The 13,876-nt window shown below is 34.3% G+C and overlaps 1 protein-coding gene across 1 annotated transcript in view; it reads right to left on the minus strand.

The window, feature by feature from the left end:
* Positions 1 to 5,080, minus strand: part of LOC107587563 (matrix metalloproteinase-24) — a 39,318-nt gene extending 34,238 nt beyond the window's left edge. The window contains exon 1 of the mRNA XM_016275379.1: positions 4,747 to 5,080. Within this exon, the coding sequence (XP_016130865.1) occupies positions 4,747 to 4,872 (126 nt within the window). The 5' untranslated portion in view covers positions 4,873 to 5,080. The remainder of the gene's footprint in view (positions 1 to 4,746) is intronic.
* Positions 5,081 to 13,876: the final 8,796 nt, after the last annotated feature.

Here is a 13,876-nt window from a genome sequence, read left to right on the forward strand (position 1 = left end):
TTTTTGAGTTTTGTGAAAATATATATCAAAGAGACATATCCTTCAGATAATAAATATATATATATATATATATATATATAGTTGTTGTGTTCTTACAATTATATGAAAACCATTAATAATTACTTTTAGGACATCTGACACATAGATCTTCATTAAATCTCCTGAGCTCTGCAAGACCAGACTCCAAGCCACAACATTTTCCTCTCAAACATCTTTATAAATTATTTATTGAAACAAAATGACAATAAAGCTACCCAGCATGTTTCACAAAAGGTCTAGACCAGCACTGCACAAAACAGCTTCAAATCTCCATTCGGAAAATGAAGCTTTTCTAAAATCTGAATGAAATTCCTCACGATGCTCCCAGAGTCCCTATTGTACAGTAAATGTGTGCAGTTCCTTACAGGAAGCAACCGCTGAGCATTTATATTCAAATCCAACAAACTGGTGGGGCTTAACTGCTCCTGTGGCTAAAATGAAACTGTGAGATGGAGACAGCAATCTAAACTCGCCGGGCTGCAGCTTCTCAGACTCTGTGACATGAAGGTGAAGAGTTTTCGTATCTCCACACGGCTAGACACAGAATAGAGAAATCAATTGATAGTCCAGGAACGGAACTAAATCAGACTGGAAATCCTACACGACTGTATAAAGAGCCAAACCACCAAATGACCAAAAAGCTCTAGGCTACTATGCCTTATATTAAGCTGTATTAAGTAATGAAAAAAACTAAGAAACAAAGCAAATGGTAGAATGGGTGTGTCCTTGAATCTCAAAATTGCTTTTTTTAAGCCTTTTTGATTAGATTAGACACTGGGATTCCTCTAATGTGCAGACAAAGTAGTTCAATATCACAGGCTGACAGCATCTACAAACTAGATTTTGATATTTTTTCTTTTGAAAATGCAAGTGGTGTTTTCCTAAAAAAAATTCTTATATGCAAGTGCTATGTTTTTCTGGCAATAAAACAAGTCTGATCACTGAGGAAAAAGTAATAGCAAAGTTCAACATTTAACGTTATTGCCAATATGAGGAATATTGTCAATATGATGCATGATGCATGCATTGCCTTCTCTTTGCCCTGTGAACTCTGTCCTATGCAGATACAGCTGTCATCCATTAAAACAGGTGTCAAATAGAGACGGACACTAAGGACATCACTGTCAGTGCAAGTCATTCGCACCTTGTCAAACTGCATTTATATAAGAGAACTGACATATTAAAGCAGCATCCAAATAACAGCGTTTTAAGACTAGATACAAGCCAACTCAAAGTGTAAAGGTCTTTGTTTAAAGTTAACATGAAAAAGCATTTGCAAGCCATTTTTCTTCAATATGTGGCACATGATATTTAACAATAAAATTAAAATCAACAAATGCTGACTTGTTGATGTTTGAAGAAATGGTGTTATCAGTTACTATTAAACTTTTAACTTTTATTTATTTATTTAAAAAAATTTTTACATTTGAAAGTTTTCGAATTTCTGATGTGATTGAGATTTTTATGCCTTTTTAAAAATAATGTTTCTATAATATTTTGTTATTTTATATAATTGTATATAGTTTCGTTATTTTAGAGTCCTTTTAGTTATTTTAGTACATAGAAATGCAACTGGCATAGGTTTTTTATATATTTTATTTGATTTCAGTTCATGTATATTTAATTTCGAGCAACAAAATTGGTTTTATGGTTTTAGTTCCAGTTAACTATAATAACCCTGATAAGGAAAGCTTTTTTATTATTAAAATAAAGCGGAAATGAAACAAAATAGAAATATTAGATGAAAAACTCAAACTTTAAAAAAAAAAAACTTAAATGAAAAGTAGAAATGTTACTTTGATGAATAACTGAAATAAAATAGGTACTAAAAAATCAAATAAAAAAGAAATTAAAGCTAAATAGAAATGTTTAAAACAATAATGTAAATGACAAGCACATAGCAAAATTACTACAACTAAAATTAAATTCATAAAAATAAATGCTAATTAAAAATATTATATGTAAATCTGAATATAAGATTGTCTTTTTAGAGCTGCTTTACAGCAGAATTGAATTTTGTTTGCATCATTGAATCACTATTTTCTTGTTTATCACTGTAAAGCTGCTTTGAAACAATGTATAAAGCACAATATAAATAAAGGTAAAACATTTTTTTAAATAATACTGCAATAACACATGCATTAAAATACTAAACTGCAATACTTATTAAATATTATAAAGTATATTCATTTTTCCTTTTGCATGAACACTACAGTACTCAAAGCATAAGTCAGGTCTAAGGCAACAAACCAAAACTAGTATCGACAGCAGCCTACTCACTGCATGACTCGCTTGGTAGTGAGTCGAAAAACAACAAGACTGAAATAAGAGTACAAGACTTACTATATTATTATCATCCTTAGCAACTGCCATGACCATTATCATTTCCCTCAACAGCAGCTCCACCCGGTTCTTTGTCATGCTCCAGCAGAGGAACAGATGCTTTTTTACAGTTGGCCAGAACTATATATGACTAGTACTACAAACTGCATTTTTACTGCTGGTAATTGTTCGCACAACTCAGTTAAACTGCCCAATCCACATACAAATCAATCCTGCTGTGATGACTGAAGCTATTTAGTCTTGTGATACAGAATGTAGCCTGAGATAGGAAGATATAATCTATATGTAATATGGTCTAATCTGAGATCAGAGTCTTAAAAGATTAATATCTGAAAACAGAATGAGCAGTTAACTGGATCATCACGATCATATTATCTCATATTGATGGGATAGTGACATTGAAACCTCTTTTCCCACCATTTTCCAAATCTAACAGGAACCTTCACCTAAATATCAGTTTATTTGTCTATGCACATCAGGCACTATCACAAATCTTATGATTGCAATTTACAAATTAGGTCATGAAGCCGAATAATGCGTGTAGCCTGATTATCGTGCGCAAAGAAAATTTGATCACACTGCTTTTTAGGTAATTAATCAATTTAGAATGATATTGTGCTTAAACTGTGTAAATATACCCATAACAATTAGGTGCATATTATGTGCAGTCATACTAAAGCTCCTGCTGTAAGTCACTCACGTGAATGAAACAAAGAAACGGAGGGTTAAAACGCTCCTGGCATGGGAACAGAACGTGGACTGGAAGAACAATATCTCATAAATCTTTAATGTTGTCATTTTTGGCATTAAAAACTAAAAGATAGGCTTAAATTGTAATGCATTTGTCTCTTTAATACATCATTATTCTGTCATGCATGATGACTTTCGAGTCTTAAATCGGTTACAATAGAACAATGACAAGCTGCATATCACATTTGTAAACCTTGTATAACCTATTTATCTAATTTATCCACTTTACTTACATAATAGCCTTAGCAAAATCAACCTCTCATCAAGCAATCCGCACCATAAAGAGATGCTTCATCTTTAAAAATTGTGACAGACATAACGGTAAGATCTCTGTTCACCAAGTAATCTACAACAAAGCTGAATCCAACAGCTCTGGCTCGCTACTCAAAAGCATCCCTGCCTTTCCCATCAATTATGGAGGAACCTATATTTGGAACACACACGAAAACAGTAGATGCACATCAAAACAAAGCATTGCATGGCTATAAATGCAGCCTCTCTATATATAACAGAATCATTCAAAGCAGCTCTTGTGTCCTTAAGGAAAATGATTGTGCCATCTTAACTGAAGGTCTTTGTCCTATCTTTGCTCAATAAGATGCAGGTCTCTTGAACAGGATCAGTTCAGTTCTCACATTGCACTAAGCATAAAGGCTTAAACGTGTTGCCCTCAACTAAGACAAAAGATATATAGGGTATAATAAGGGGATGCATGTGCAAGTGAGTGGCGCAATGAAATTATCCAATTACTGGCAACCTGATAATGGCTTCAGTGTGCTGTATTTCCAGGAAGAGCTAACATAAAACACTTAATGTCTGTCTGGGGCCGAATATAAGGCAAAACGGAGCTGAGAGAAATATAAGAATTCATTCACATGTGGATTGTTTGGATGCATTGCTGCACTACATGTATCACAAATGCATTTAAAAGATCATAAATAATAAATATCGAAATTAGTACTATTTTCAAACATGGTAAATGTGTTGTGGATGGTTTGGGTGTATTGTTTTTGTTGCAAATGTGCTTTACCGGTAATGTCACACATATATATATAACAATGTTACTATATTTTAATATATGGTAAATTTATTCACATCTGGTTGCATTGTTTTTGTTGAATTTTTAAACTACCTATAATACCACAAAAATAACAAATTGTAATAATTAATAAAACAAAATTAGTGCTACAGTTTTCGAATATTTAGATGCTACTATTAGGTGTGTTTGGTTTGGCTGCATTGTTATTGTTTACGAGTAGTGTCATGGTTATTTACAATGTTAGCAATTTGTACGAATTTTAAAATATAAAGTATATTTATTTAATGGTGCTCATTAGCTATTATTTAACATGATTATAAAATAAATGTATATATACAAAAATGTCATTGCTTGCTAATATGACTTACTTATGCATCCCTAAATCATTATTTATTTAGTGTGTTTGACCCACTTCAGCTAATAAACCCATTTGAATATAATTCATAGTAATGGTCATCAGCTAACCAAACGCTGCGCGCTATAACGCGTCCGTCTGGTGATGCTCAAAGGAACAGGTCGCTTGCACGCGCAGCCAGCGGAGGTGAGGATGGTGGACATCATCTCTCTCCACCTACCTCAACAATGAAGGTCCTCTCTTCTCCACAAACAGACACGACCCAGAAGAGAATGTGGAAATAGCATGTTTTCCAACAGAACCCCGGGAGTCCCGTCTTTCTCCCCCTGGCTCCCACCCCCGCCATGACTGTCCCCAAATTCCCCCCACTGTCCGCCGTTGATTTCCAGGCTTGTTTCTTGTGTTTGGTCTTTATTATTTCAGAAAAACGACGAGCGCCCTATATTCCTGATGGTGCTGTGAGCGTTCCTTCTCAGTCGAGCGTTAAATTCGCAAAGCCATTTTGTGTTGCTTCTTCTTTGAGGTGTTGCGTTGAAATGATGCTGCGCCGCTGATGCGCTCGAGCGAATGCAGCATCGTCAGCGCGCACAGACCCACGCGGAAGTCCGACTCTTTGAGCGAATCGGTTCATTTGAATCGTTCGTTTCAAAGGATCGTTTGTTAAAGGGGTCATATGATGCTTTTTTAAAGATAATTATTTTGTGTATTTGGTGTAACAGAATATGTTGACATGCTTTAATGTTCAAAAAACACATTATTTTGGCAAATACTTTCATCCATCATCCCCCCAAAAAAGGAACGATAAAAAAAATCCGGTTACGATTCCACTTGACGACTGTTTTACCGCTTTTGAGGAATGTTTAGAGAGAAAAGGGTTATTTTTGCGTTTACGCCCTCAATCAAATAGGGAAAATGTTCTGATTTCTATAAAACTGATATAAAACAGATATGATAAATAAATCAAAAATTTTGCAACAAGGGTTTACTCAGACATTTTAGGCGGCATAAATGCAAAATAATGATATCTGTAATATAAATGTGGTGGTGTCGTATTTCATTCATTCATTTGATTAAATATACCACTAATTAATCGTTGTCATAAGCTATTAAGCGATCAGTAACTGCTGATTTAAGTCTCAAGACAATTATGGCACAGTCACACAATAACAGTCATTCAGAATCGGACACAAAGTAGGCTAATTGATTCAGTACTGAGTTTAGATTACTTCAGTAACCACTCTTAAGTCATATGATTCAATTCAGTTCATCAAGTTATTCGCTCGGGATTCAAACTACATTGTGTGGCGATGTATGTTTTGATTCACTAAAAAGAGCCGGAGAGTCACTTGTTTGGGAATCGAACCACATTGCGCTTCCTGTTTTTGATTCAATATTAGAATGTGGATCTTGTGGTGTTGTTGCTTTGTGCTAATCTTGACTGTTTGTGTCACTCAAGTAAAGTACTGTTTCTTTAAGCTTGTTTCTTAAAAATACAGAAAAAAAGTCAGATTTACTCAGCATTTGTACTCCATTTTATTTCAGTTAAGTAAATCCACTATAACTATAATACTTTAAGTAAAATTAAATATGTGAATAAGTGTTCAAAATAAGTTTACACAAAAGTATTTATCTTAATTTTAGACACACATCTTTAGTGGTTGAATAAAATAACCAATAACTGTTTAAAACTGAGTCCGTGAATCACTTTTGAATGATTCTTTTAAAGTAATAGATTCAAATGACCACATACTACTGTACCAAAATGTATAAATACTTTTATTTACATATAAAAACATGCACAAGCACCTGGCATTCATGTTAACATTCCCCCCAAAAAAAGTATTTAAAGGAAACATATTATGCCCCTTTTTACAATATGTAATATAAATCTCTGGTGTCCCCAGTATGTGTCTGTGAAGTTTCAGCTCAAAATACTCCACAGGTCATTTATAATATCATTTTGAAAATGCCTATTTTGAGAGGAAGCAGAAACAAGCTGTTTTTCGGGCCTGTGTCTTTAAATGCAAATGAGCTGCTGCTCCCCGCCCCCTTTTCCAGAATAGAGATGCGCCATTACAGCTCGGACTAGGGATGGGTGATACCACTTATTTTGTTTTCGATATGATACCGATATTTTTCAAGGCAGTATCGTCGATATCGATACCGATTCGATACTTCTGAAATAAACTTTAAAATTATGAAATGTATTAAATTATTAAATTACTAAGAGTAAAATGGGTAATGATAAGCGCTTAACTTTGTTTAAAACGCATTTTAACATTCAATACGCCTTAACGCCTTAATATTAGGTTATATTTTTGTTTACACGTGGTTCAAATATGTTTTTTGTTTACACATGAGTCAAATCTACAAATACTACAGTTGAACTAAGGTCACTTTAGTAAAACCATGGTTTATTTTCATAAGGGACTGCCAGTGACCGGCTGTTGCATGCATAAAATGCAACCTTTTTATTCTGACAGTGTATGATTTCTATTAACATTACAGAATATAACATGATCAATATTATCTTTCAACGTTCAATTTAAATAACTGTAATTGCACAAACTATGTAGGCTACAATTTCAGTTTGTTTACTGTGAAATAACTCTGTCCTTCTGTCCTCTGATAAGCATTGTTCAGGGCTGCCGTTCCCAAAAGCTTTAATGCTTTCTTATGATACTTTTGGGAAACACAGCCCTGTTTGAATGCACTTTTAGAAGTGAGTGAACGCTCTCTTTGATGGATTGGTTCTGTCTTGCAACATTTGCGTGTCCAGATGAGCAGGAAAATTGTTATATCCTACACAATTACTCGCTAACAAAGGTTATTCGTCCAATTCAATGCATATTGTATGAATTTTTTTGTTGTTAAATTAACAAAATCACTGGTAAATAAAACACACCTTAGTATCGATATTTTTTGATGAGTATCGATACTTTCGACACTCACGTCAGTATCGATATAGCGATACTTTGGATCGATACACACATCCCTAGCTCGGATCTGCTAAAAACATCTGTTTTGGTTCTGATTATCATGTTTATCGCTCTGAAATCATGCGTTTTAAACCATATGAGTTTAAACTTCTGATATACAGTTTTCTGAGCGCACACATCCGAACGAAGCACACGGACAGAAAGCGGCTGTCACAGCATGTGAGTACTAAACTAAGCTATCATTCACACACAAGTTTACGTTAAAAACACACAAGTTACAAACACAGTCGGTTATGTCTGTGAAGGTAAACAGCTGGAAAATAAATCGCTTGTTTATTTTAGATCTGTGTGGCAGCAGCAATATACAGTAAATAAATCAATAAATCCACTGCTGTCTTGTCTCCTCTGAGGCTGGGACTGTAAATAGTGTTCTGTGCTCATCTGTGCAGCCAAAGACAGAACAGTTAGCATGTTTTGCTCAAACTTTCGCCATGGCATTAGAGCTGATACACCGTTGTCGCTTGCGAAATCAAAATGATGGCGCCGTGGGTGGAAACTTACAGATTAAGGGGCCGTAATATTATAATGAGATCCCTTTGCCACATCACCAAGGGAGCGAAATCAGACGCGCTCGTTTTCTCAGAAGCTTTCAGAAAAAGGCTTCCCAAAACAAAGTTACTGGGTTAATCTTTTTCACGTTTCCTTGGTTGGTAGATGCACCGGGGGCCTGATTATAGCACTTAAAACCTGGAAAAGTCATGATATATCACCTTTAAGGTGGTTTCATTGCGTTAGAGCTACTTTAGCTACTTCAAATATAATAACCTTTGTGTTCTTATTTAATATTGCAAAGGTCAAATTGAGGCATATGATGCAAATCAAATGAAATGCTATTAAACCCACTATCGTCATGGTCATTTTTATGTACACATTCATCTCTTGAGATGAAAATTATTATTTGTAATTTGCTCGACCGCAGATGTTGAGTTCCAAATCATCAAAGTGTTATTCAGGGTGTTTAATATGAAAGGTGATTCAGAAACCTTGATTACCTGATGCAGTGATGCACTAAATTATGTTCATCCAAACGACCATCTCAAAGCCCGCTGCTAGGGATCACAGCAGTTTTGATTCCTTTTGAGGGAAGGGTCACAGTCGTGAGGAATGGGAAGCCAGAGAGACAGGTTTTGCGGCTGGCCCACAAGGCTCCATATCTGGGTCACAGCATGCAGAACCTCCTCCAGCCCTGGAGATGCTCCTCTCTGTCCTGTGACAGCCATGGGATGGAAGCCAGAGCATCCAAGATGAGCAGCAGGGGAGGTTTGATTTCTAACAGTCTCTCCATCTGGAGCTGTGTGAAAGCAGACACACACTTTAATGAGGTGTGTGTAGTTCTTTTGTCTTTAAAGCACAAAGCCTTAAAATATTATATATTTTTATCTATGCTTCAATTTGTCCAGTAACTCGACAGATGCAGTTCTGCTCGACTGCATTCGTGGCTCAACATGCTATGCTATCTTTCTCATTTGTTTGTACAAATGCTTTCCGATCAGACAGTGCATATCTTTATCCTCTTCTTCCAGTATAAACACACAAAAATATATGCGCAGTATGTTGACATTTTTTTGGATATCAGTGTTATTTTAATATAATTGATATAGTAATATTTTTGTTAATATTTTGAAGTATTATTAAAATTTATATGAAGTAGTATTAATATTTTGAAAATTTTTATTTTTTTTTATTGTGTAATTTTAGTAAGTTTTCCATTTATTTAGTTGTAGTCATTTTTGTACTTAATTTTAGTAACTAAACGAAAATGAGAAATAGTGCCTTGGCAAAATTGATATACTAATATTTTTGTTAATACTGTGAATAAGATTTTTTTAAATATATTTTTTCTTTTTTAATTGTAACTTTTTATACTGTATGTCTTTATAATTTTTTATTAAGTTTTAGTTTTTTAGTTATTTTAGCACTTAAATATGAAAAAAGTATATTATGATGTTATGTTCTGCAGATTTATTGTGGTAAACAAGAATATAATGATTTAGTGATGATATTACACGATGCAGTGACATTATTGTATTATGTTTGGCTTCTAAGATACAGTATTTGTTCATAATGTATCAAGATAGTAAAGCCAAAAATATCAGCATTTCAACATGAAATGAAATCTGTTATTCAAAAATAAGAAAATTAATGTCAATATTTGTTGATGTTGTGATGAATCTATTGCACACTTACGTTATTCAAATATTTGTATTTACTATAATATAATCAGTATTTGTTTACTATAATAGTATATAAATAAATAATTTGTTTTGAATTAGCATTTATTTTTATATTTCCAATTTTCATATTTCCTATTTTTTAGCAATTTTAACTAAAATTTTTATAATTTCATTGTGATTTTATAATTGTTATCGTTTTATTTTATTACTATTAGTTTAGTCATTTTTTTATTTATAGTTTTGTTTCAGCTTTATTTTTAATGAGATTTTTAATAGTTTTAGCTTTAACACGAACAACTTAAGTGATGATGCATCTAATGGACACAATGCTTTTTAAAATGCAAAGCTTTCTGCAACAAAAGCATTATTAGCATCCCTCATTGGCATGCCTTTCTTGATACCGAAGCATTCAGAAATAAACAAAAGGTTGGGGCTGGTATCACTGCTGACATTTAAGAAAGGTCACCATTATGCTGAAAGGGCAGTTAAACTTATAACATAGATTCAGAAGCAGTCATGAAAGCATAAAACAAAAAGAATCAACTAGAGGGGACTCAGAAATGTGTGTTACCTTTTTATATAACCGTGTCAATGAAAACGCTACCACTCATCACATATTCCAGCCCAGTGGCATGTGTATGTAATGAGAGGCATGACTCAACATGCCAAACTGATTCAGGACCCCTGCGTCCAGATGCACTTCAAACACTTAACAATGTTTGTGCGATGACGAACCTGGCCTTGGTTGAGCAGTTAACCACATTTCGTGTGTATATTGGTGAGTCATCTTTGGTCTGGGAGACATTAAGCTGATTTCATGTTCCAAAACATTCAGAGTGAAAACTAATCAAGCCCATCTTCTCTTCCTGTTTTGCTTTTGGCCCTTAAAGGTCGTTGGGGGCTACAAAGCTGTCCATCATCAGCAGGTCTGTCAGTCTTATGACGGTTATTGTTCAGCAGATAAATCAAAGGTTGCTTGCAATCCAGCATTGAATGAAGAAAATCTACAGTACACTCCCATGGCAATGCTGAAAGCTGTAGTTTGAGAACTGGGCCGCTAAATTGTCTCAAGACTGCTGGTGTGCAGATATGCTAAAATCCGACCTAATCCTGCTTTACAACTGGGCCTTTCTACAGGAAACTAAGCCATCAACAGCTTCAGAGGAGATCTGGGAAAACTAACTTTATACACTGTATGTTCCCATAAGAGTATGTATATTTCTGGGAAATATGGAGGTGAATCAGTCTAAAATTTCATATCCTCTTGGCTTTTAATCAACATTTTAAATGTTGGTTTAACTTGATTACATTAAATAATGCATTAGGCATTATTAACTAACAATGAACAACATTTTCCCCTGCAGCATTTATTAATCTAGGTTAATGGAAACGTATAAAGATGCTATTGTCTCTTGTTGAATGCTAAAATTTATTAAAAAAAAAATTGGGGGTCGGTAAGATTTTCTGAAAGAAGTCTCTTTTGCTCACCAAGGCTGCCTTTATTTTAGACAGTAAACCGTAAAAACCTTAGTATTGTGAAGTATTTGAAATATCACATTTTAAAATAACTGTTTTCTATTTGAATATATTTTAAAATGTACTTTATTCCTGTGATGCAAAGCTGAATTTTCAGCATCATTACTCCAGTCTTCAGTGTCACATGATCCTTCAGAAATCATTCTAATATGCTGATTTTCTGCTCAAGAAACATGTCTTATTATTATTGTCACGAATTCGGTCCATGGACTTCCGTTTATTCACCACCAGAGGTCACCCTTTCCTTTACATTGACTCTCGCACAACTCAAACTGTTGCATAGCACCCCGGACTACATATCCCATCATTCATTGCACGATTTGCAGACTGCACTGATTTGCACTCATTGCACACAGCTGTTTCTAATCACCTCACTCACTATATAACACCCACTCTAACCACCTTTCTCTGCTGAGTATTGTTTAGCCTGTACCCCTTTCCGAGTCGCCATGTTTTCCTTGTTTTGCCTTGCCTGTTTCTGCGGTATCTGATCTTTGCCTGTTTTCCTGGATTTCTCCCTCTCGTCTCGCCCCTGTGATTCTGTCTGCCGATCGGTGACTTACGCTAGCCCTAGGACTATTCTTGCGTTTTGCCCGCCATATACCTGTTTGCCATTGTTTGACCCTGCCTGTTTATCACATCTCTTTAATAAAAGCTTGCAGATGGATCCACACGTCTCACGTCTCGTCAGCCCCGTTACAATTATCAATGTTGAAAACTGTTGTGCTGCTAACTATTTTTATGGAAAAATAATTTGGTTTGACACTCAAATTAAGCTGTTGATTTGTTGCATTGATTTGTAAAATTCCTTAAAGGGATAGTTCATCCAAAAATTAAAACTCTGTCACCTCTGTAAAACATTTTCTGGTCCACATTGACTTCCATAGTATTTTTTTCCATACTATGGAACTCAACGGCTACCAGCAACTCTTTGGTTACTCACTTTCTTCAAAATATCTTCTTTTGTAGAAAGAAACTCCTACATGTTTGGAACAACTTGAGGGTGAGTAAATGATGACAGAAGTTTCATTTTTGGTGAACTTTCCCTTTAAACAGTGTTTCACAAACCTCAGTTTCATCGTTTCACGGATGCAATTCAATGCTTTCACCACCAGGGGTCCGTGTAACCCGCTGCACTGCTGTTCTGAATGAAGCATGCATGCAATCGCAGCGATATCAAATGTGGGTTAAATGCATTCAAATATAGCTTTTGTATAGTCCAGTTATAAGCATTACATTTAAAAAAATCGGATTATAAAGTGACACATTTTTATGAACTACTTCAAGACATTTTTCTTTGAAGAAACAGCAGTTGTATACTTTAAGGAGACGTACGATGTAAGATCATGTAGACGGGACGATTCAGCTATATTAAATCATATGTTTGATGTAAATGCTGATTGTTTCATATTGCTAAATAAGCCCTGACAAGATCAGGACAAAATCATTCACTTTCCATAAGGCAACAGAGCCACCTCTGTTCATTATAAATTATAAATGTCATAGCATAGGCTAACCTACATAATAGAGTCTCTTAAGTGGAAACAATTTAGAATTTTATGGCATCTCAAGCACCAAGTTAATCTATAACGTGTTTCTCAGTCTGGATGTCATAGATTCAGCTCAACTAACGCTGACTGTGACATACAGGTTTAAGACTTAAACATGCCAGAGCAGCACAGTCAGTTGGAGCCCCACCTCGTCCTCGACAGAGTTTGCAGCTTTCAGCACAGATTAAACAGTGCCTGTGGCATATTAATCTAAAGTAAACCACCAACTGCTATATATCTCTCTGACGCTCTAGATGAATCACATAAAAACACATCCGGCTCATATTTAAACCCAAACTCAAAAGAAAAGAAAAGAAAAGACATGAAATGGAACAATTTTAACATATAAAATGGAAGTATTTTTGTGCTATATATATATTGGTGTGAAGAAATCAACTGTGGGAGCAATTATTAGAAAATGGAAGACATACAAGACCACTGATAATCTCCCTCGATCTGGGGCTCCACGCAAGATCTCACCCCGTGGGGTCAAAATGATCACAAGAACCACACACACACATACATATATACATACACACACACATATATACATATACATATATATATGTATACATATGCATACATATATGCATATCCGTATATACATATATACGTATATACATATCTATATATATATATATTACAATTATTAACAACATTGTTACAATACAACACTATAGAAAAAATTAATCTAATAAATATTACATAAATATAATTTAATTTTGATTTTAAAACCATAAAGATTTTTATTTATTTTTAATTTTATTATTATTATATTGCATTTGTAATCAACAAATTGAAGGCAGCACAGGAAATTCTTCCATGTTATAAATATATTATGATATAAGTATTATTATATAATAGTTAACCATTTAAACTGTTTGTCACATTACAACAAAAATTTTAAACAGTAATTTAAAATTGATAGTTTTAGGTAAACAGAATATCTCTCTCCCTACATATTTACAGTACATCATATCTTTTTTATTTTGGGTTGAAATATGACCAAGATACTTTAGTATCTTTACAGATTTTGTGAGATTCACTTATTTACTTGAACTTAAAAAATATAACAACAACAATACTACTAC

The sequence above is a fragment of the Sinocyclocheilus grahami genome, unplaced genomic scaffold, assembly GCF_001515645.1.
Source record: "Sinocyclocheilus grahami isolate Dianchi unplaced genomic scaffold, SAMN03320097.WGS_v1.1 scaffold94.1, whole genome shotgun sequence".
Taxonomy (NCBI): Eukaryota; Metazoa; Chordata; class Actinopteri; order Cypriniformes; family Cyprinidae; genus Sinocyclocheilus; species Sinocyclocheilus grahami.